At 46.5% G+C, this 24,253-nt stretch overlaps 3 protein-coding genes across 7 annotated transcripts in view; 1 reads left to right on the top strand and 2 right to left on the bottom strand.

The window, feature by feature from the left end:
• RAB6A (RAB6A, member RAS oncogene family) overlaps nucleotides 1-3,651 on the top strand; it is a 94,329-nt gene extending 90,678 nt beyond the window's left edge. For both annotated transcript variants that reach the window (XM_050756463.1, XM_050756464.1), the window contains exon 8: nucleotides 1,585-3,651. In XM_050756463.1, the coding sequence (XP_050612420.1) occupies nucleotides 1,585-1,649 (65 nt within the window). In that variant the 3' untranslated portion in view covers nucleotides 1,650-3,651. The remainder of the gene's footprint in view (nucleotides 1-1,584) is intronic.
• Nucleotides 1-24,253, bottom strand: part of MRPL48 (mitochondrial ribosomal protein L48) — a 525,613-nt gene that overhangs the window by 208,151 nt on the left and 293,209 nt on the right. The window lies entirely within an intron of this gene.
• The window catches only part of PLEKHB1 (pleckstrin homology domain containing B1), a 367,567-nt gene continuing 360,683 nt past the window's right edge, over nucleotides 17,370-24,253 (bottom strand). For all 3 annotated transcript variants that reach the window (XM_050756407.1, XM_050756405.1, XM_050756406.1), the window contains 2 exons: nucleotides 19,317-19,416; nucleotides 17,370-18,689 (listed from right to left, as the gene is read on the bottom strand). In XM_050756407.1, coding sequence (XP_050612364.1) covers nucleotides 18,553-18,689; nucleotides 19,317-19,416 — 237 coding nt within the window. In that variant the 3' untranslated portion in view covers nucleotides 17,370-18,552. The remainder of the gene's footprint in view (nucleotides 18,690-19,316; nucleotides 19,417-24,253) is intronic.

Here is a 24,253-nt window from a genome sequence, read left to right as displayed (position 1 = left end):
TGACTTAGAGGCATAGAAATTCAGAGGTTTTCTATAGCAAGTTATATATAGTTTCTGTATAGTTATCGAAGTGTACCCTTTGCAGCCTGCTTCTCATTGTTGATCAGTGAGAGGGTTTGTGTTTGCTTGCTTGCTTTTAAATGAGCAGGAAACTCTCAGAATCTCTGTCTCCTTGCCTCTTCATTTTGAGTCCCATTGACTCTAGGCTTTTTCCTCATAGAATATCAGATTTTCATTTCTTTTTCTAACACTTGAGCTGTCTGCTTGACACAGGCAAGAAATAGAGTGGAGCCTTATTGTAGCCTCTGCTTTCAGAAGCAGGACATAATATTAGTTTATTTCCAAGGATTGGAACATCTAATATTAGTTAATACTAAAGATTTTTAATTTGATGTTTTCAGTGTTTCATATTTACCTTCTAGTGTTTTTCCATATGCAGACATTTTTATTAAGCAATATAGTTTATAGCACTTGGTATTCAGCCCTTCCCACTTGTAAATGTTGTATGTTTTCATAAAAAACATAAAACAGGCCGGGTGCGGTGGCTTATGCCTGTAATCCCAGCATTTTGGGAGGCCAAGACAGGTGGATCACCTGAGGTTGGGAGTTCGAGACCAGCCTGACCAACATGGAAAAACCCCATCTCTACTAAAAATACAAAAAATTAGCTGGACGTGGTAGCACACGCCTGTAATCCCAGCTACTAGGAGGTTGAGTCAGGAGAATCGCTTGAACCCAGGAGGCAGAGGTTGCAGTGAGCCAAGATCGTGCCATTGTACTCCAGCCTGGGCAGCAAGAGCGAAACTCCCATTTCCAAAAAAAACAACAAAAACAAAAAACATAAAATATGTTTCCAAAAAAAAAAAAAAAAAAAGTTCTGTTGAGTTGAAATCTGCCCCCTCCCCACTTTTTTTTTTTTTTTTTTTTTTTTTGAGATGGAGTCTTACTCTGTTGCCCAGGCTGGAGTACAGCAGCGCAATCTCGGCTCACCGCAACCTCTGCCTCCTGAATTCAAGTGATTCTCCTGCCTCAGCCTCCCAAGTAGCTGGGACTATAGGCACAAGCCACCACGCCCAGCTAATTTTTGTATTTTTAGTAGAGAGGGGGTTTCACCATGTTGGCCAGGCTGGTCTTGAACTCCTGATCTCAGGTGATCTGCCCACCTCAGCCTCCCAAAGTGTTGGGATTACAGGCATGAGCCACTGCGCCTGGCCTGAAGTCCCATTATTTATTAAATGCTTCTCCTGCTGTTGGAACTGTCTTGAAGGCTATTTTCAGATTTATATTAGGATGATTCTATGAGGAACATCATCTTCATATCACTTCTTGCTGCTATAGAATAAGTTCCTTAGGATAGATACCCATAAATAGAGCTTGTACCTCATTCTGACCCTTGTTGCATACAGTAGATATAAGCAAGTTTATTCCATTTGAGCACCCTATATGGTGAGGTGGCTATGTGGAAAATAGTGACTGTATAGGCTCTGAAGACAAATAGGAATATAAGGGCCATCCCAGAAATGCTAGTGTTGTAAGAATTGAAATTGTACTTTCCCATTTATGGCTCCTTAACTTTTGTTTCAGTGATTGACATAAAACTGGAAAAGCCTCAGGAGCAACCAGTCAGCGAAGGAGGCTGTTCCTGCTAATCTCTCATGTCATCTTCAACCCTTCTTTAGAAGCTCACTGCTTTGGCCCCCTTACTCTTTCATTGACTGCAGTGTGAATATTGGCTTGAACCTTTTCCCTTCAGTAATAACGTATTGCAATTCATCATTGCTGCCTGTCTCGTGGAGATGATCTATTAGCTTCATAAGCACAAAAAAAGTCAGTGTCTTCATTATTTATATTTTACAAAAAGCCAAAATATTTCAGCATATTCCAGTGATAACTTTAAAAATTAGATACATTTTCTTAACATTTTTTTCTTTTTTAATGTTATGATAATGTACTTCAAAATGATGGAAATCTCAACAGTATGAGTATGGCTTGGTTATTGAGCAGTGTGTTCATAGCCTACTTTATCTCTCCTTGCTTTTCTCACCTCTCCCTTACCCCCATTCCCTATTACCTATTCTTACCTAGCCTCCCCCCACTTCCTCAAACAAGAGATGGCAAAGCAGCAGTTCAACCAAGCCCACTGGAATTATCCTTTAATTTTACAGATACCACTTGTTGTAGACTATGGACCAAGATGTCCAAAATTATTCTTGAGCACTGATATAAGTTACTTAGATCTTCTTTGAGGTCAAAATTCAGCCATCATGGTAGGCAGTGCTTGAATGAGAAAAGGCTCCTGGTGCATCTTCAAAATGAGTCCTAAAGAACATACTGAGTACTTACAATAAGTAGAAGAGCAAAAAATGTATTTCTGACTAAAACAAATGGCTCTTTCACATGTGCTTTATTAGACTCTGGGAGAGAATAGTAACCAAGTGCTTCAGAATAGGTTTTTAGTATTCTTCATGGTAAGATAATGAAGTTCTAATGAACTATTTCTCCCATGGTTTTAAAATTGTCAAGAGTTATTCTGTTTGTTTAAAAAATAAGAAACCTCTTTAAGCAATAGATTTTGCTTGAGTTTTCTTTTTTAAAAAAATAATACTATGCAGGCAAGGCACTATAAAAGTTTAATTCCTTCTAGAAGAACCACTGGAAGAATTTAAATTTGGCACTACAATCAAAACTACTGAATTAGTAGAAACTACGATATCTAAAGCTTACCAACAAAAGAACCCTCAGCAGAATAGCAAAAACTTTGCTCAGAACATTTGAGGTCAAATTGAAGACGGAAACCAGAAACTGTTTTCTTGTAAGCCCCTAGAGGCAGATCAGGTAAAGCATACATAGTAGAGAGAAAGGAGAGAATGGAAATAAAACTCAATATTATGCAGATTTATGCCTTATTTGTTAGCATTTTTTAAGGTTGGGTCTTTCAGGCTGGTTTTGGTTTGTATTAGATCTGTATAGTTTAATTAACTAGTGATTTAGTTTTATATTTAAACTACAATTAATCTTTTTTCTTTGGTGATATTTATTTCTTTGCCTTTTTTTTTTTTTTTAACAACTTTCAATTTTTAGATGTTTCGTTGAATCTATTTAGAGCTTCACCATGGCAATATGTATTTCCCTTAAAACACTGCAAACAAATATACTAGGAGTGTGCCCTTTTAATCTTTACTAGTTATTGTGAGATTGCTGTGTAAGCTAATAAACACATTTGTAAATACATTGTTTGCAGGAAGAAAACTTCTGAGTTACAGCTCAGGAAAAACCTGCTGAATTTATGTTGTAAGCATTACTTAACACAGTATACAGATGAAAAGACAACAAAACTATCTTCATACTTCCTCATCCTCTCATTACAACAAAACCTTAAACTGGGAGAACCTTAGTACCCTCTCTTTCCTCTTCCTCCTCCACTTCCCACTTATTGTCACCTTGTAATATTCAGAGAGCACTTGGATTATGGATCTGAATAGAGAAATGCTTACAGATAATCATTAGCCCACATACCAGTAACTTATACTTAAAAGATGGGATGGAGTTGTAAAGTGCTTTTATAATACAATATAATTGTTAAAAGCAAGGGTTGACTCTTCGTTTTATTTTGACATGGCATGTCCTGAAATAAATATTGATTCAATATGGCAGATGGGTCATATTCTTTATTTGGAAGAAGTTGTGACTTCTGACATGGGGGTGATTGTCTTCCTACACTGTTGGATTTGATTCTTTTTATGTATTTTTAAGAAAGTAACCAGTTATACTGCTTTTAATATTGATTGGTCTTTTTATTTGGCTTGGAGTTCTTCAAAGCAGTGAAGTGTGTTCATAGTCCAGATTTTTTTTTTAATAAACACAATTTTGCTGCCAAAAATATATAAATAAAACACAAAAGAAAACAATTATTGACTTGGTTTCCCATTCCTGCCAAGATGGTGAATTAGCATATGCTTCTCCCTCCCTAGACCTATAAAGCGGACATGGACAGAATCCAGAAAAATAACAATAGCAAATGTGAGCAACTCCTGGGGAGTCAAAGAATCTTTTTTTGATGGGGGTATTGTTGCGGGGTGGAGGAGAAGGGGGCAACTTGAAAGATATAGCCCCTGGTGGAGGCAGTAATAGGACATATTAAGAAAAGCATCTTAAGATCTGCTTTTGCGTCCGGGCGCGGTGGCTCAAGCCTGTAATCCCAGCACTTTGGGAGGCCGAGACGGGCGGATCACGAGGTCAGGATATCGAGACCATCCTGGCGAACACGGTGAAACCCCGTCTCTACTAAAAAGTACAAAAAAACTAGCCGGGCGAGGTGGCGGGCGCCTGTAGTCCCAGCTACTCGGGAGGCTGAGGCAGGAGAATGGCGTGAACCCGGGAGGCGGAGCTTGCAGTGAGCCGAGATCCGGCCACTGCACTCCAGCCTGGGCGACAGAGCAAGACTCCGTCTCAAAAAAAAAATCAATCTGCTTTTGCCTCCTTACTCCTAACTATACCTTTGCCTTGGGACTGGAGCCAGCAAACTGTGGCCCTCCCACCAAATCCAGCCTGGAACCAGTTTTTAAAATTAAGTTTTATTGGAACTCAGCCATACTTTCTCACTGTAACGGCAGAATTTAATAGCTGCCACAGACCTTATGGCCCTAAAAGCCAAAAAAGCCATTTACTATCTGGCCCTTTACAGAGAAAAGGGCAATCCCTGCCTTGGGATAACCATAGCTGAACACCTTACCGTAAAATGAAGGCCACAGGCCAGAATACTAGTGCAGGTGTCCACGAGAGTAATATTAGGGCAGTACAAAAGCCCTAATAAGCCGATGGAAATAAAGGCAAGGCCCTGAAATAAGTTATGGCTTGGGGGGATGATACTGATACTGAGTGGGAGTGATTATATGTGGTCTTAGAGTTCCTAGAGCTCTTTGCCCCAAAGTTTGTCCCCTCCTCTCCTTGACAGTCTTGTTCCCTGTGCCTTCCAGATTAGTAGCGTATACCCTGAGGAGAATTTGAACTCACACAGCAATATAGTTGAATACCTAAAAACTGCCTCAAAAGTAAATATCTGAAGCAGAAATACTTTGGGAAAGAAAACCAATAATTTAAGGATGACATGATAAATATTAAGGAGATAAGATATGAAACAAGAATTTAGAATCATAAGTGTGAAAAGTTTTTAATTGTTGAAGTGAACACAGCCAGGTGCAGTGTTTCATGCCTGTAATCCTAGCACTTTGGGAGGCCGAGGTGGGAGGATAGCTTGAGCCTAGGAGTTCAAGACCAGCTTGGGCAATATGGTGAGACCCCATCTCTGCAAAAAAATTAAAAAATTAGGCATGGTGGCACACACCTGCAGTCTCAGCTACTCAGAAGACTGAGGTGAGAGGATCTCTTGAACCCAGGAGTTCAAGGCTACAGTGAGTTCTGATTGCACCACTGCCCTCCAGCCTGGGCAACAAAGCAAGACTCTGTTTCTAAAAGGAAAGATAAGGAACACAATAGATGGGATAAATGGTAGAATGGATTCCGTTAGTTAGAATGGAGTTAGTAAGCTGGAACATTAAATTGAGGAACTCATTCATTAGAAAACAGGATTAGCTGGCCTGGCACAGTGGCTCACGCCTATAATCCTAGCACTTTGGGAGGCTGAGGGGGGCAGATCACAAGGTCAGGAGATCGAGACCATCCTGGTTAAGACGGTGAAACCTTGTCTCTACTAAAAATACAAAAACTTAGCCAGACATGGTGGTGCATGCCTGTAGTCCCAACTACTTGGGAGGCTAAGGCAGGAGAATCGCTTGAACCCGGGAGGCGGGGGTTGCAGTGAGCCAAGATTGTGCCACTGCATTCCAGCCTGGCAACAGTGCAACAGTGCGAGACTCCGTCTCAAAAAAAAAAAAAAAGGAAAACAGAAGTAGCATTCTTGTTCCTTTTGCAATGCGATAAAAAGCAGGGCAAAGCTCCCCTTTGCCTTCTGCCATGATTGTAAGCTTTTTGAAGCCTACCAGAAGCAAATGCTGGCACTGTACTTCTTGTACAGCCCACAGAACTGTGAGCCAATTAAACATTTTTTTTTTTTTTTTTTGAGACAGAGTTTTGCTCTGTCACCCAGGCTGGAGTGCAGTGGCCCGATCTCAGCTCACTGCAAGCTCTGCCTCCTGGGTTCACGCTATTCTCCTGCCTGAGCCTCCCAAGTAGCTGGGACTACAGGTGCCTGCCACCACGGCCGGCTAATTTTTGTATGTTTAGTAGAGACAGAGTTTCACCATGTTAGCCAGGATGGTCTCGATCTCCTGACCTCATGATCCGCCTGCCTCGGCCTCCCAAAGTGTTGGGATTACAGGCGTGAGCCACCACGCCTGGACTTTTTTTCTTTCATTTTTTATTTTTTATTTTTTGAGATGGTGTCTTGTCCTGTCATCCAGGCTAGAGCGCAGTGGTGCGATTTCAGCTCACTGCAGCCCTTGCCTTCCAGGTTCAAGCAAGTCTCCTGCTTCAGCCTCCCGAGTCGCTGGGATTACAGGTGCACACCATCACGTCTGGCTAGTTTTTGTATTTTTAGTAGAGACAGGGTTTCACCATGTTTGCCAGGCTGGTCTCGAACTCCTGACCTCAAATGATCCGCCCGCCCCAGCCTCCCAAAGTGCTGGGATTACAGACGTGAGCTACCGCGCCCAGCTTAAACCTCTTCTTTATAAATTTTTTTTTTTTTTTTTTTTTTTTTTTTTTTTTTTTTTTTTTGAGACAGAGTCTGGCTGTGCCGCCCAGGCTGGAGTACAGTGGCCGGATCTCAGCTCACTGCAAGCTCCGCCTCCCGGGTTCACGCCATTCTCCTGCCTCAGCCTCCCGAGTAGCTGGGACTACAGGCGCCCGCCACCTCGCCCGGCTAGTTTTTTGTATTTTGTAGTAGAGACGGGGTTTCACCGGGTTAGCCAGGATGGTCTCGATCTCCTGACCTTGTGATCCGCCCGTCTCGGCCTCCCAAAGTGCTGGGATTACAGGCTTGAGCCACCGCGCCCGGCACCTCTTCTTTATAAATTACCCAGCCTTAGATATTCCTTTATAGCAATGCAAAATTTACTAACAGAAAATTGGTACTGAAAAGTGGGGCATTGCTATAAAGATACCTGAAGATGTGGAAGAGACTTTGGAACTGGGTAATGGGCAGAAGTTGGGAAAGAATTTAGAGGGCTCACAGAAGATGGGAAGATGAGGGAAATTTTGAAATTTCTTAGAGACTGGTTAAATGGTTATGACCAAAATGCTAATAGGAATACAGACGGTGAAGACCAGGCTGATGAGGTCTCAAATGAAAATGAGGAATTTATTGGGAACTGGAATGAAGATCACCCTTGTTAACACCTTAGCAAAGAACATTAGCATTGTGTTCATGTCCTAGGGCTTTGCAGAGGGTTGAACTTAAGAGTGATGACCTTCTGGCCAGGGATAGTGGCTCACACCTGTAATCCCAGAGCTTTGGGAGGCCACGGCAGGTGGGTCACTTGAGGTCAGGAGTTCGAGACCAGCCTGGCAAACATGGTGAAACCCCATCTCAACTAAAACTACAAAAATTAGCTGGGTGTGGTGGCGCACACCTGTAATCCCAGCTACTCCTATTGGGGAGGCTGAGGCAGGAGAATCGCTTGAATCCAGGAGACAGAGGTTGCAGTGAGCCGAGATCGTGCCACTGCACTCCAGCCTGGACGACAGAGTGAGACTCCATCTCAAAAGAATAAAAAAACAGTGATGACCTTCAGCTAGGGTGTCTAGCTGAAGAAATTTCCAAGCAGCAAAGCATTCAAGGGGTGGCATTCCTGCCTCACAGCCTGCAATCAGATATGAGAGCAAAGGAATATCTTAAAGTTGGAAGATATATTTAAATGGGAAGAGGAGCATTAAAATTTGGAAAATGTATATCCTAGCCTTGTGGTAGAGAAGGAAAAAACATTTTCAGAAGAGGAATACAAGCAACAGCTTGCTAGGGAAATTTGTATGACTAAAAGGGAGCCAAGTGCTAATAGTCAAGACAGTGGGAAAAGGCCTCAAGGCCATTTCAGAAGTCTTTGGTCAAGTCCCTCCCATCAGAGGCCTAGGAGGAAAGAATGGTTTCAGGGCCCAGGCTCAGGGCCCTGCTGCCCTGCACAGCCTCAGGATACTGCTCAAAGGGCCCCAGATATAGCTCGAGCTGCTATTCCAGGGGGCACAAACCATAAGCCTTGGTGGCTTTCATGTGATGTTAACCCTGCAGCTGTGAAGAATGCAAGAGTGAGGGAGACTTGGCAGCTTCCAATGAGATTTCAGAGGATGTGTGGGAAAGCCTGGGTGCCCAGGCAGAAGCCTGTCACAGGGCAGAACCGCCACAGAGAGCCTTTACTAGGGCAATGCAGAGGGAAAATGTGGTATGGGAGCCCCCACAAAGAGTCACTACCAGGGCGATGCCAAGTGGAACTGTGGGAAGAGGGGCCACTGCCCTCCAGACTGCAGAATGCTACAGCCACGAGCAGCTTGCACCCTGAGTTTAGAAAAGCTGCAGACACTCAACTCTAACCTGTGACAGCAGCCACAGAGGTGGAGCTGCCTAAGGACTTGGGAGGCCAACCTTTGCATCAGTGTGCCTTGGATGTGGGATTTGGAGTCAAAGGAGATTATTTTGGAGCTTTAAGGTTTAATGTCTGCCCTTCTGGGTTTCAGACTTGCTTCGGGCCTATTGCCTTGTTCTTTTGGCTGATTTTTCCCTTTTAGAATGGGAATATTTACTCAGTGCCTATATAACCCTTGTATCCTCAAAGTAAATAACTTGTGTTTTTGGTCGGGGGGTGGTTGTTGGTGGTGGTGGTTTAGACAGGGTCTTACTCTGTCACCCAGGGTAAAGTGCAGTGGCATGATCTCAGCTCACTGCAACCTCTTCCCTCCCAGGCTCAAGCAATCTTACCACCTCAGCCTCTCAAGTAGCTGCGACCACAGGCACGTGCCACCATGCCTGGCTAATTTTTGTAGTTTGGGTAGAGATGGGGTCTCACTATGTTGCTCAGGCTGGTCTTGAACTCCTGGGCTCGAGCAGTACACCTGCTTTAGCCTCCCAAAGTGCTGGGATTACAGGTTTGAGCCAATAACTTGTTTTTGATCTTACAGAAAATCATATGAGGAAGGAACTTGCCTTCAGTCTCAGATGAGACTATGGACTTTGGACTTTTGATTGAGTTGATGCTAGAAGAGTTAAGCCTTTAGGGGATGATTTTTTTTTTCTTTTTTTTTTTTTTTTAGACAGAGTCTTGCTCTGTTGCCCAGGCTGGAGTGCAGTGGAGCTCAATCATGTTGAGGTCAGAAGTTTGAGACCAGCCTGGCCAACATGGTGAAACCCTGTCTCTACTAAAAATAAAAAAATTAGCCAGGTGTGGTGGCGCACACCTGTAGTCCCAGCTACTCAGGAGGCTGAGGCAGGAGAATCGCTTGAACCTGGGAGGTGGTTTCAGTGAGCCAAGATCATGCCACTGCACTCCAGCCTGGGTGACAGAGCAAGACCATGTCTCAAAAACAAAAAACAAAGTTGCTTGGTATCATTTAAAGTTAAATATGTGTTTGTCATATAACCCATCTATTCCATTCCTCAATATTTACCCACAAGACATGAAAGCATGTGTCCATACAAAGACTTGTACACAGGCTGAGTGTGGTGGCTCATGCTTGTAATCCCAGTACTTTGGGAGACTGAGGCGGGAGGATCACGTGAGCCCAGGAATTTGAAACCAGCCTGGGCAATACAGGGAAACCCCATCTCTACAAAAATAAAAATATTAGCCAGGTGTGGTGGCACATGCCTGTGATCCCAGTTACTTGAGAGACTGAGGTGGGAGGATTGCTTGAGCCTGGGAGGTCGAGGCTACAGTAAGCTGTGATTTTGCCTCTGCATTCCAGCCTGTCTCAAAAAAAAGAAAACAAAACTTGTGGACAAAATTAATAGTAGCTAGTATTAGCCAAGAACTAGAAACAACCCAAATGCCTGTTAAAAGATGAATGTATAGGCCGGGCGCAGTGGTTCACGCCTGTAATCAGCACTTTGGGAGACTGAGGCGGGCAGATCACAAAGTCAGGAAATCGAGACCATCCTGGCCAACATGGTGAAACTCCTTCTCTCCTAAAAATACAAAAATTAGGTGGGCGTGGTGGCGTGTGCCTATAATCCCAGCTACTCCGGAGGCTGAGGCAGGAGGATCGCTTGAACCAGGGAGTCAGAGGTTGCAGTGAGCCAGGATCACACCACTGCACTCCAGCCTGGACGACAGAGTGAGACTCCATCTCCAAAAAAAAAAAAGTTACTCTTCTCACCTACTGCCTTTCTGTCTCTATTCTTTGAAGGATATCTGTATGTGCAGCCCATATTTCAGGAGTTGGGATTTGTTCTTCTTTAGGGGGGAATAGCTATGTAAATTGTTTGGAATTCTGCAAGGGAGATTTGTCTCTTCTCCCCCATTTATTTATCTGTTCAATAATTTATATCAGTATGGACTCAAAAGTATCCATGGACTCATGGATTCTTATTTTATACTTTGGGTTATAATCTAATACTACTTTATTTGGTTGCCCAAATTGTTCCAGCTCTTTCAGTTATTTTGCCCCTTCGATGTACCCCCCATTGATGTGCATTTGTTTTGGTCTTTTGAGTACTTCTTTATGGCAGTACATGATGCTCCAGACTCATCATGGATACCTCTTTATCCAGTCCTGTAATCAGCCATTTCTCTAAGGATCTCTGATTTCTTTGACTGGAGAACTGGTATTAGAAATGAAGATGTGGGGCCAGGTGTGGCGGCTCATGTCTGTAATCCCAGCACTTTGGGAGACTGAGGCGGGCGGATCACGAGGTCAAGAGTTGAGACCATCTCTGTCTGACATGGTGAAACGCCAATCGTGCCCAAATACAAAAATTAGCCGGGCTCAGTGGCTCACGCCTGTAATCCCAGCACTTTGGGAGGCAGGCGGATCACAAGGTCAGGAGATCGAGACTATCCTGGCTAATACGGTGAAACCCCGTCTCTACTAAAAAACACAAAAAATTAGCCAGGCTTGGTGGCGGGCGCCTGTAGTCCCAGCTACTCGGGAGGCTGAGGCAGGAGAATGGCGTGAACCTGGGAGGCAGAACTTGCAGTGAGCTGAGATCTCGCCACTGCACTCCAGCCTGGGCAACAGAGTGAGACTCCGTCTCAAAAAAAAAAAAAAAGAAAATTAGCTGGGCATGGTGGCAGGCGCCTGTAGTCCCAGCTACTTGGGAGGGTGAGGCAGGAGAATTGCTTGAACCCGGGAGGCAGAGGTTGCAGTGAGTCGTGAGTAGAGATCGCGCCACTGCATTCCAGCCTGGCGACAGAGCGAGACTCCGTCTCAAAAAACAAACACACACACACAAAAGATGTGGGGCTAGGTGTGTTCATTTCTTTTTGTTTTCTTTTCTTTTATTTTTTCTTTTTTTGTTTTTGTTTTTGACACAGAGTCTCGCTCTGTCGCCCAGGCTGGAGTGCAATGGTGTGATCTTGGCTCACTGCAGCCCCTGCCTCCCAGGTTCAAGTGATTCTCCTGCCTCAGCCTCCCAAGTAGCTAGGACTAAAGGTGGGTGCCACCACACATGGCTTGTTTTTTTGTTTTTTGTTTTTTTTTTTTGAGACAGAGTCTCTCTGTCACCCAGGCTGGAATGCAGTGGCACGATCACAGCTCACTGCAACCTCTGCCTCCTGGGATCAAATTATTCTCCTGCCTCAGCCTCCCCAGTAGATGGTATTACAGGTGCACGCCACGTCGCCCAGCTAATTTTTGTATTTTTAGTAGAGATGGAGTTTCGCCATGTTGGCCAGGCTGGTCTCGACCTCAGGTTATCCACTTGCCTTGGACTTCCAAATTGCTGAGATAACAGGCGTGAGCCACCGCGCCCAGCCTAGGTGTGTTCATTTCCACTGAGGTGTTTTCTTTGAGGCTCTCTCAGCTGGCAGATGAAGGAAATATATGTATGTACTGACATGTGTATAGACACATATCTGTAAATATTTCTGTATATAATCCCATCTCTATGTCAAGCTAAACATGAGTTCATACTGATGTCTCCAACTCTAATCCATTACCACATGAATCATTCTAGCTTCCTCCCTTTGCTTATCTGTAAATTTCTACTTCACCACTGAGAAACCTGGCTTCCAGTTGATCTAGGGACTCCAATGTGCATGTTTGACTTATTAGCGTATACTTAATATTGTACTACTTCACATAAGGTACAGGAAACTTGCCAGAGTATCATTCTATTGTCCCACCCCCACTCCCTGTCCTCTCTGCTTTTTTGATGTATTTTTTATTACATTCATAATTTTGCATATACTTATAAATAATTAATTCTATTGACTATCATTCCATTTTGTAATTGACTGTCATTCCATTTTGTGAATATTACCAGTAGATTTATCCTGTAGAATTTAAGTTTTTTCCATTGCTATTATAAACACTTTTCTACCTACCTTTTGGTGAAGGTAAGTACACAATTCTGTTGGGTGCACCCTAGGAGAAGAGTTGATTGGTTATAATGTATGCATATGCTTGGCCTTACCAATCAGTTTCCAAAGCAATTGTACCAGTTTAACTTTACAGTTCTTCCAGCAGTGTATGAGACTCCATATCAGTACTTAGTGTCGTCTGTCTTTTTCATCTTTGCCCATTTTAATTCAAAACTTTTTAAAAACCATGTGTTGACTAGACAAAACAATGTTTGGGCCAGATGTCGTCCATTGGCCACCTCCAGATTAGACTGTTTTGTCTATGAGGATTAATGTCTGTCTTAATGTGTGTGTGAATAATTTAAAAATTGTCTGCTGGACAGCTGGAAGGATTAAAAATTCATGTTACAGTCCTACTAGTCGAGAGATTTTGAAGCAAACTGCATTGGGAACATCTATTTGCACTCATTGCTTTTTTCAGTGAGCTGACTGGAAAGCACACTGGCAGAAATGTGGAGAGGTTTTTGGAGAAAGCAAGAACAGAGGACAGGGGTTTGAGGTGAGGAAGTGGGAACTTCTGCAAGTAAACTAAAAACCTGTGCCCTTACTGAGGGGATAAAGAGTAATTTTGTTTTATTTTTTCATTTCCTTCTTTTTCCTTTGTTACTCCACCATTTCTATGAAGTCTGATGCACATGCTTTGATGGGGCTGGTGAAGACATGGAGAATGAAAACTAGGACAGTAAAGGAAAACCACCCCACATTGATCCCATACTTGGTGTCCAGTTAGAGAGAACAGGCATCCATTTAAGAGAATCTTGCTAAGATGTCCAAATGGTAACCAGTAGGGTGTGGGGGAGAGCAGCTGGCCAGTGGAGAAGGCCTCCTTCCTCCCCTGATATACAAGAAGGTGATATGTGTTTTGTTTGTTTGTTTGTTTGTTTCAGTTTGTTTTGAGAAGGAGTCTCGCTCTTTTGCCCAGGCTGGAGTGCAGTGGCACCATCTCAGCTCACTGCAACCTCCGCCTCCCGAGTCCCAGCAATTCTCCTGCCTCAGCCTCCTGAGTAGCTGGGATTACAGGTGCCCACGACCACACCTGGCTAATTTTTGTATTTTTAGGAGAGACGGGGTTTCACCAGGTTGGCCAGGCTGGTCTTCTACTCCTGACCTCAAGTGATCCACCTGCCTCAGCCTCCCAAAGTGCTGGGATTACAGACATGAGCCACCACGCCCCGCCAGAAGGTGACAATCTGAGAAGACAGAGGCTGACATCTGCTTTGCAGTTGGAACTTTCTATATTCAGCACACGTTCCTGCCTAAGCATATCCTGGCCTTACCTTGTCCTCTTTTCATCCCCAAGGCTGGTGACCAACTTAGAAAGGGTCAAACCTCAAGGTTCTGTGCTTCAGGTTTAAGGGTGATAGACTGATTGGACCATGATTCTGACAATGAAGTCTCCTCATGACCACTTAAGATGTCTCCAGACCTCTGTGGGAAGTTCTAAGGTTGGGGAACACTGTGATATGAGGTCAGAAGTAAATCTGGGACCCAATCCTGGGAGGTCTCAGGAGGCAGATCTCAACTCCTGATGAAGGAGGTCTCACAGACTGAGCTATCCCACAAGGGCAGGAAAGGGAAAAGGTAAGAGTTCTCCCAGTCCCTATGGGTGGCAGAAGGCAGTAGAATGGTCCCTATCAGGTGGGGCAAAGGGGAGACAAATCTGTTTTAGAGGGCATCTAGGGTCATTTCCAGCCAGGTATTCTGAATGTAGGGCTCTAGTTCTGAGACTGAGTCATATACCTGATTTTGGAGAAGCGCTCACTGCCGGGATGCTCAGAGTGCCACAGACCCTCGCTGTCTATAGAATCTCCTCTAGTAGGGGCTGATGGAGGCAGGTGGTCTCAGGAATGGATGTGGAGTTGAGCACCCCCAGTGAGCTGGCTATGAGCAGCCAGGTAGTACCTGGGCTGCCCAGACAGTTTGCAGAGATGGTTTTGTCTGGGTTAAGACTGTGTTGTCTATGAGAATGAATATCTTTGTGTGTGTGAGATCGAACTTCCAGGTTCAACCATGTCCTTCCTTTGCTTCACATTTTTGGAGGCATTCCATGGCCTGAGAGTTAGTATATAGTTCAAGCTCCTTCCCTGGCATCCAAGGCCTCTGATGGTTTGACTCTGCTGACCCCCATTTCCACCCATCACGCTGCAGATCCAGCCTCATCCAGAGACCTCTTGGCACTGACTGAGTGCTGCTTTAGTTCTTGTTTCCTCTTCATCTAAGTTAGCAACTCCCACAAGACCATAGTTGGAAGAGCATTTGTCTTTTCAGTCAGCTTAAGGACACTTCCACCCATACCTGGGCTAAGGGCTCCTTTCTCTGTGCCCCTACAACCTCAGGACTACCAGTTCCCACAGCCCATGTTGTCATAGTCTGTGTCCATGTCTAGGGTAGACAGACAGACAGACAGACACACACACACACACACACAAAGGCACATGCACAAACTCCTTGAATAGGGCCCAAATCTCATTCCTCTCCCAGTACCCAGCTCTCAGCCCTGTCTGCCCATGAAACCTCTCAGGAAAGCATTTGCTAAAGGAAAAGAGAAGAGATGTTTGTGTTATACAGTTGACCTCCTCTCTGGGAATTATTTTCCTGTCAGGTAATGAGCCACACAGGATTTATAGTGCAGAAGCAGTGTGCTATGGTAGACAAGGTTAAGTGACCTGCATTTGAATCCAGATTCTGACACAGCATGCATGACTTGGACAGTCTACTTTCCTTTTCTGCATCTGTTTCTTTGTAGGTAAAATAGGGATAGTAACGCCAGGCCCATGGGGTTGTTGCAAAGACCTATAAGATAAAACAGGGAAGCTTTGGGCAATGAATGGCAATGCCCCCAGCTCTGTCTGATCTCAAATGCCCTGCCCAGCCAGCTCCCTGATCATTGTTTAACCCACATTCTTGGGAAAGGACTCTGGACAGCTTGGGCTCTTCCTACATATTGATCTCTAAAAGTCCTGAGGCTGTGCCGGAGAGGTCATTCCCAGAGCCAAACTCAGAGATGTCCCTGCAGGGGCATGCAAGACACCCTCTAATGAGATGGCATAATGGGGATGCCACTAAAGGACTGACAGCATAACTGGGTCTATCTGGGAGAAAATTAAGGCTGAGGCTGGGCTGAAGGTAGTGAGTTATCTCAATTGACTGTTCAGTCAGTTACAGATCAAACTCTGTTCTCTCTCCCCAATTGCCAGTGCTGCCAAGGAAGGAAGGAAGGAAGGAAGGGAGGGAGAGAGGGAGGGAGGGAGGGAGAGAGGGAGGGAGGGAGGGAGGGAGGGAGGGAGGAAGGGGGAGGGGAGGAAAGACAAAAACAGAAAACATTAAGGCTGTGGGGAGGGGAGGGGAGGGGAGCAAAACAAAAGAAAAGAAAAAATTAAGGCTGAGGTTCCAAAGCATGCACTGGGTCTGATGCACTGCTGGGTCCCCTGAACACAGTACAGGCCTTAGGACACCCAGGGTATGTAACCTCTGACTGCACAAATGCTAACAGACTTTGGTCTTCTCAAGAGGCTCCTTCTTGCATCTATGCTTGTCCTTAAGCTGGTGCCACATATTGGACTATGCCCTGTGTTCAGTAGCCTGGCCCAAGAGGTTCTTTATAGTTTGACCTCATTCACCACCTCTCACCATGCAACCTGCTATAGCATGAGACTGGTTCCTGAACTTCATGGTGTTCTCAAGCCTCTAACGCCTTTGCTCATACCATTTCTTCCATTTGTTCTGTGTGGAAAGCTCACCCACCTTTTTCAGATTGGCAAACTCCTACTCATTTTTCAAGGTTCAGACTAAATTTGCACTTCCTGTCCCAAATCTTTCCCTAGTTCCCTTGGCAGAGTTGCATGCCTGCTCTTCAGAACTCCAACTGCACCACGTTCCTCTGTAACCTCATTCAATCATTGCTGGTTTTATATATGTCTTACCTCTAAGTTGGTGTCTCTGGAACTGTGGCTGAGGTGAATTCCTGATATTTTTGCCAACCAGCTTTCATCTATTCATCCTACTTCTGGGAACAGTGCCCTAAATTTCCTCTGGAACACCATCCCACCCCTGCTGTAAGCCCTGTTATTTTAGACTATCCGTTTCCAGACCACTGGGGTTGATGCAGGGATGGCCACAGGACCCAATTTAGACTGATGTCCACCAGGCTCAGGACTTTCAGTCATACTGTTAGAAGAAGAGAAATTCTCTTGGCTGGACTTGAACTCAGGAGGGCATTAGCCTGGAGCTGCTGACCATCACTGCAACTTCCAAATGAGCCAGCCCCACAGGTGTAAAGATGGAAATGAAGCAAAGTCTAAGTGACACTGTTTAAGCCCCTGGATCACACAGCTTTTGGACTTCTCAGTTATGTGGCTCAACCTTTTCCCTTTGGCTTAAATCAGTTTGAGCAGGGAGTTTCTATCTTACAGCCCCAAGAGGCCTGATGCAGGATGGTGGTGTTTCCTTCCCTGGCCACCTGGTTTTCTATGAGAACAATTCATTGATTCAGCTCTAGAAGGATGGGAACCTACTGGAAAAGACCCCAACATGAACAGGATTCTCAGAAAGCAGGCAGGACCTGGCTTGGATCATCCATCAGCTCAGACAACAGAGACTCCAAGGCAGTCCCTCCTCTTGAGCCCTCAGGAATGGTCAACTGCAACCAGCTACCTTAAGTGTAGGGGAAACAAAATCCAGAAAGGTTAAGTGACTTGCCCCAAATGACTCCGCTAACATGCTGTCATCAGTTCCACCTGATCTCAGAATCCGCACTCTTTTCACTAGACCGGATAAGGCACTAGTAGCTGCTGGGTCACGGAGAGGGAAACGGGGCCTCCTAGGGGAACAAAGCAAGCCACAGTCACTGCTAAAGCCAACCAAATCTTTATTAGTCTCTGCAGCAGAACTAATGGAGCCCCCATTTACAGGGAGCTTTAGTGGGCTAGTCTGGCTACCAGGCAGGGATGTTAGCATTTCTGTTGGTGATTGGGATAGAAAGGGGGAAGAGACTGGAAGGGGACCAAAGGGGGAGACTGCTGGACCACCTCAGGGCAGGCACAGATGGGGCTTCCTGGGCTGGTGTAAAGGTGGATCAGGCCCCAGAGAAGAACACTGCCATCTCCCTCAGAATGAAGGATGAGACAAAGCCTGAGAGGGTGACAGTCACAGCTACAAAAAGGGGGCCGAGCTCCTGGTATGAGAGCCATTTCCGGACTGAGGCAGTTTTCTGGGGCTAGAAGTCTCAAATAGAACTCACCTGTTCCCCAACGAGGGGCCCCAAGGTTCAGCTCAATTATTATCATGGGTACCAGCCAGGAAGCTGGTTGTGGGCAGGGGTGTTTTGGGTATGGACATATGTCAATATTCACAAAACAGGCAATATATTATAGATGCAATCATGAAACTTCCCTCCAGGGAACGTTCACATCTCCCCTTTCACCCAGGAAGCTCCTTATCTAGAAGGCCCACCATGGTCTGATCCTGGCCTCCACCCCAGGGCAGATGAACTCCCATTTAATTCCTTGGACATGCCATGACGTTCATGGCTCTGCACACTTGCCAATAACTGTTCTTCCAGCCTACCTGCCTTGCTCTCTGCCCCACCTGTCCCTGTCAAAGGACTGATAACTCTGCAGCTTTGTCAAGTTCTTGTTTACTCCTGTTCTCCCCACCAGGCCTCGAGCTCCCTGACGAGAGAGCAGAGAGCCCGATTCATGTCGTGTCTACGGAACTCGAAGCCAAATGAAGTCGTATTTGCTGTGCCCTGGTGTGTTTAGAGGAAATGTATCCATAAATGCCTATAACAGATTTGGGGGTGTCTGGCAGTAGATGTGAAGACTTCAAGCGACATTTGTACCTGGGATGACAGCTTCTTCCCATGTGGGGAGTGAGGGTAGGGAGTGGGGGGAATGGTCCAAACCCGGAAGGAGCTAATGGAGAGGAGAGGGCCAAAGTGGGACAGGGCTTGGATGGTAGAGAGCGGGGTCCAGGAGGAAGAAAAGTCTAGCAGTCCAAGCGCAGGGGCCAGTGCTGCAGGTCCCAGGGCTCAGAACCAGCAGGGCGACCACATGAGCGAGCCAAGCGCCGCCCCAGTGGCGGCTCCCGCAAGCATGCCCATGGCCAGAGGGGCGCCGGTGCTGTAGCAGGGATCCTCCCGCACTATCACGTGCGTCACGCCGGGGCCTGCAGAGTGAGACAGCCCATGAGGGTCAGCGACTTAGGAGGGAGTAGAGTGATCTTCGCACCCTTCCTGCATCACTCCAGCCCAACCCAGTGTAAGGCGCCGAGCCCACTCTTCTGCTCCCCAGTCAAAGGAACAGATCTAGACGCAGGAAGAGCTCCACTTCATGGCTCCCAGGCCTTGGATCTGCTGCGGATGTCCCGGAACCTACGGGTCCACTACGGCACGCTAGGGCGGAGCAGCGAAGAAACCCTGAGATCGCTAAACACAACCACCAGGCACCTAACGGTTCCCAACCGCCAGGCGTTCCCAACCGCCAGGCCCCAGAGCTGGGAGGAGGCAGCCGTTCCCGCAGTAGCCACCAGGGGCCGCTACCGGCTCAGGAATGGGTACTGCCGACCGTAGGGCTGAGAAGCCAGTCTCGAGGGGTGAGGTCAGCTCGGGGCGAACACTGGTCCCAGGGCTCTCCCAGTCTCAGGATGGAGAGGGGCTTGCAGAGGGTTCTACCTGGGAAAATCCGTGCACGCTAAAAGGATGAAGCCTGGTCCAAAACTGACGGACCGTGGGCTGGGCCCAGCGCTGAATCAGCGCGGGATCAAGGCAAGCCCCGGGGCACGCTGGAGACTTACCTGCGTAGGGCGGTCCGTAGTAGCTGCGGACATACGTGGCTTCGTGTGCGTTGGGGGGCACCACCTCGTAGTAGTCTTGGTACGGGCTGTAGACACGCACCTGGGGAATCCAGCCACGTCAGGTGCCCAGGAACTCCCTGGCCTGGGTTTGGTCCCCTACCCACACGCCGGGCTCAGGCCTCTCTGGGATGCATGGAGCCGCCTCCCCAAGTTTAGAAATGGGCCTCCAGCCACTAGGAAGCTATTGGAGAAAGGCCCTGCCTTCCCCACAAGGTCCACGGTCCTTGTCCTCTAAAACTTCCGCCCTACATCCAGCTCCCAGTGACGCCCATTCTCCTACTCTGGCCTCCCATCTAGCTCAAAAAATTCTCTATGGCTCCCAACTTCTCCTCATAGATAGTCTAATATTCGCTAGCAGCTCTACAATGATGCCACTTGGAAAGATCCAGTTCTACTAGTCACAAGGAGGGGAACATGGCTAAGCCCCAACCCAGGAAATAAACAGGGGTTGGAGAGGAAGAAGGGAAAGGAAGGATAGGGATGGCAAGTAACTAAAATACAGTTAAGCATCTTTTAAACAACAGGGATACAGTCTAAGAAATGTGTCCTTAGGCAATTTTAGTATGTGAATATCATAGAGTGTACTTACACAAACCTAGATGGCACACACCTAGAGTATGTGGTATATCCTATTGCTCCTAGCCTACAAACCTGTTCAGCAGGCTACTGCCCTGAATACTGTAGGCAAGTGTAACACATTGGTAAGTATTTGTTATCTAACTAATCATATATAAACGTAGAAAATGTAATGCATTGCCCTATGACATTATGATGGCTACAACATCACTAGGTGATAGGAAATTTTCAGCTCCATTACAATCTTATGGAACCACCATCGTATATGTGGTCCATCACTGACCCAAAATTGTTAGGCTGCACTAGACTGTAACGATTATTGAGCACCTACTATGTACCAGGTCCTGAAGGAAGTAATCAAATGTGTTACCGCCTCTAATCCTTAAAGCAGTTATTAGCTCCACATGACCGTAGGGTAGGGGACTGAGGCTCAGAGAATGGTCAGTGTTCTCTCTGGAATGCACTCCCTGCCCTCCCCTCTCTCCCATTAGATTTCTGCCAACCCTTCAAAGCCTAGCTTAACGGTCACCCACTCCACTCCAGGAAACTCTCCTGGTCTCAGGAAGAATGATTTTTTTTTTCCCTGAAATCTCTGGAACTTGCTTGTGCCTCTTGTTGCTATCCTTTCTCCTGGCCTTTCTTGCAGCCCAAATGTGAGCTGCTTATAGGCAAGGACTCTGATTTGTGTCACCGGCAGGGCCTAGTGCATATCAGGAACCAAGAACTATGTGCTGAATTAAATGGAAGCTCCAAACCCCTCATTTTACCCATGGGGGAGCAAACCTGGAGAGGGGTCAGGATCCCCTTCTCTTCTGGATCTTTCCACTTAGCCTCCCTCCACCCTGTGTCTCTCTCTAACTGGGATTCACACCTGAACAGTCCAGCTCCCCTTAGAAGTCCAGGTGTCTCAGACACCACTCATCTCAAGGTGATTGCAGCATTTCTCCATCTGCTAAAACTGTTGCTCTTCCCATAAATCCATTTTTCTTTTTTTTTTTTTTTTTTCTGAGACAGAGTTTCATTTTTGTTGTCTAGGCTGGAGTGCAATGACACTGTATCAGCTCACTGCAACCTCTACCTCCTGGATTCAAGCAATTCTCCTGCCTCAGCCTCCCAGGTAACTGAGATTACAAGTTCCTGCCACCACGACTGGCTAATTTTTTTGTATTTTTAGTAGAGACAGGGTTTCACCATGTTGGCCAGGCTGGTCTTGAACTCCTGACCTCAGGTGATCTGCCTGCCTCAGCCTCCCAAAGTACCCAGCCCCATAAATGCTTCTCTCAATACATGCCATCACCATGCACTCAAATCAAGAAAGGCTAGGCACAGTGGCTTACGCCTGTAATCCCAGCACTTTGGGAGGCCGAGGCGGGAGGATTGCTTGAATGCAGGAGTTCAAGACCAGTCTGGGCAACATCGCAAACACATGGCTCTACAAAAAATTAAAAAATTAGCTGAGTGTGGTGATGCATGCCCGTGGACCCAGCTATTCGGGAAACTGAGGCAGAAGGCTCCTTTGAGCCCAGGAGATAGAGGCTGCAGTGAGCAGTGTTTGCACAACTGCACTCCAGCCTCGGCAACAGAGGGAGACCCTGTCTCAAAAAAAAAAAAAAAAAAAAAAAAAAAACAACTGGCCGGGCGCAGTGGTTCAAGCCTGTAATCCCAGCACTTTGGGAGGCCGAGGCGGGCGGATCACGAGGTCAGGAGATCGAGACCATCCTGGCTAACACGGTGAAACCCCGTCTCTACTAAAAAAAATACAAAAAACTAGCCGGGCGAGGTGGCGGGCGCCTGTAGTCCCAGCTACTCGGGAGGCTGAGGCAGGAGAATGGCGTGAACCCCGGGAGGCGGAGCTTGCAGTGAGCCGAGATCCGGCCACTGCACTCCAGCCTGGGCAGCAGAGCGAGACTCCGTCTCAAAAAAAAAAAAAAAAAAAGAAGGAAAGAAAGCAGGTTGTTGCCCTTGTCTTGTCTTCACACATTCACTTTCCACACAACAGCCAACAGTTCTCGTGATTTTATCTTCTAAATACGTTCTTCTGTCCATTATTTTGGTCAATTCCAAGAGAATAGGCCACTGGTTTTAGCAACTTGGAAGTTGTGAGTGACCTTGAAAAAACTTTTCAGAGGAGTTGCTGAGTAGGAAAAGCCAAGTTATGGAGGGTTGAAGAAAGGCTGAGAGGTGAAGGATGCAATCCCCATGTCATGACATCTCTTTGAAGAAGTTTGGTGGTAAGGGGAAGGTCTCCAAGCACACCTTGTGATTTCAAGTCTCCATGCCATTTTCCTTTGATAGGGATGAGCTTCTCACCTCATTCAACTACCCAAGCTGTCTTCTAGATTCAACTCAATCATCACTCTCCCTGAACCTCAGGTTCTGTTGGGGCCCCATCTGGATACCCACAGCCTTTGGATGTCCCTGCATTACAGCACCGATCATGCTGTCTTCCCGTTGTGTCCCTGTGTCTCTCCCATCAGATCTGGAGACGCCTGTGAGGGCAGAGACTGGGTCTAATCAGATCTGACTAGAATGTGGCAGGTACCTAATGTTTATTGAACTCATTCCAGTGAATCAAATACAGGGCCAGATTGGAACTAAGGTTGCCCAACTCTGAGTTCAGTTTCAAGTCAGGGAAAACAAATAGTCCCAAGACAATGCAAGAGGCTCAGACGAGCAATGCTGTAGGTCAGTGAACTCTCCGGTGCTCCCTCCCCATCAGTGATCCAATACAGATTTCTGGTAGGCAGTGCCAGAATCCGGGCTCCAGGCCCAAAAGGGGCTAGAGGGATTTAAGCACTCAGGTCCAATTTTATTGGTGGGGAAGTTGAGATCCAGAGCCTCCACCTTGCCTTGCTGCTACGCAGTAAGCCAGTGGCCTTGGGAGGCCCTGGAGAGGGTGGAGCACCCCATGTCCCTCTAGGGCACCTGTTTTTACTCTCCAGGTCTGGGAGGCCCAGAAGTAAACTCCTGTAAGTCACCTGGCAACAAGTAGGGACAGCCCAGAGACCCATGGGCAGAACCTGAGGGTTTGAACCTGCCTCTCCCTCTCCAGAGGCCCAGCTACTTTGTGGGTACAACCAGTGTTGACCAATCAGGGGGTCACATGCAAATGACTCCCCTTAGCCGAGCTGTTGTGTTATTAGGTTTACAGTCTGTTAAATCCTAGTTTTTGGCTTCCCCACTTTAAACAAACTTGTATTCTAGTTTGGGCATGGAGAATACCTCAGAACGATGGGCTGGGAGTCCCAGACCTGCCACTGATGAGTTGAGTGATCTTGATCAAGTTAGGTAACCTCTCCAAGCCTCTGAGGATCTAACAGTGCCACATCTATACAACTTGGTGGCCCAAGCACTTCTAGGCTTAGTGATTCTGCATATCAGAGTCATCAGGAGACTTTTTTTTTTTTTTTTTTGAGATGGAGTCTTGCTTTGTTGCCCAGGCTGGAGTGCAGTGGTGCAGTGGGGCAATCTTGGCTCACTGCAACCACCTCCACCTCTTGAGTTCAAGCCATTCTCCTGCCTCAGCCTCCCGAGTATCTGGGATTACAGGCACCCACCACCACATCTTGCTAGTTTTTGTACTTTTAGTAGAGACAGAATTTCACCATGTTGGCTAGGCTGGTCTCGAACTCCTGACCTCAAGAGATCCGCCCACCTTAGCCTCAAAATGCTGGGATCACAGGCGTCAGCCACCAGGCCCGGCCAGGAGACAGGTTTAAACTACAGGTTTCCTAGGCCTAGGCCCCATGCCAGATTAGAACATCCAGAGGTAGAACTTGTTGTTAGTGCTTGTAAGTTCCTAAGCAATCCTGACACATAGCCACACTGAGCACCACTGTGTAAGAAGAGCTCAGAGTTGACTGTAAGATCACAGGTACTCTCACTCAAGACCCCTCCCGCCACCCACCCCATGCCAGGCCCTGTGCTGAGCACTGGGGACAGAGAAAAGATTCAGGCTCAGATCCTGCCTTCAAGAAGCATTCAGGTTGAGGGGAGACAGATCTAGACTAAATTATTTGACTATGTAGTAGTATTGCTATAACGGAGGTTTTTCACTCCCTCCTTCCTTCCTTTGCTCACTCAGTGAACATTCCCTGAGCCCCACTGTGTGAGAAGGGTCAGCACAGACTCCCCATCACTGAGCACTAAGTGAGCATGTGCCATTTGCCTAGCCTTGTGCCAAGCTCCATAGAGGCAGCGCAGTCAGGCCTTGTCCTTGCCTTGGAGGAAGTTCTAGGCCTCATGGAAGACGACACAGACCAGAATAAACCAGTTCTGAAACCAGGCAGAATGAAGAAAGC

Source organism: Macaca thibetana, chromosome 14 (genome assembly GCF_024542745.1).
Source record: "Macaca thibetana thibetana isolate TM-01 chromosome 14, ASM2454274v1, whole genome shotgun sequence".
Classification (NCBI taxonomy): domain Eukaryota; kingdom Metazoa; phylum Chordata; class Mammalia; order Primates; family Cercopithecidae; genus Macaca; species Macaca thibetana.
Note: the sequence above shows the minus strand (reverse complement) of the source record. Positions and strands in the feature narration are given on the sequence as shown.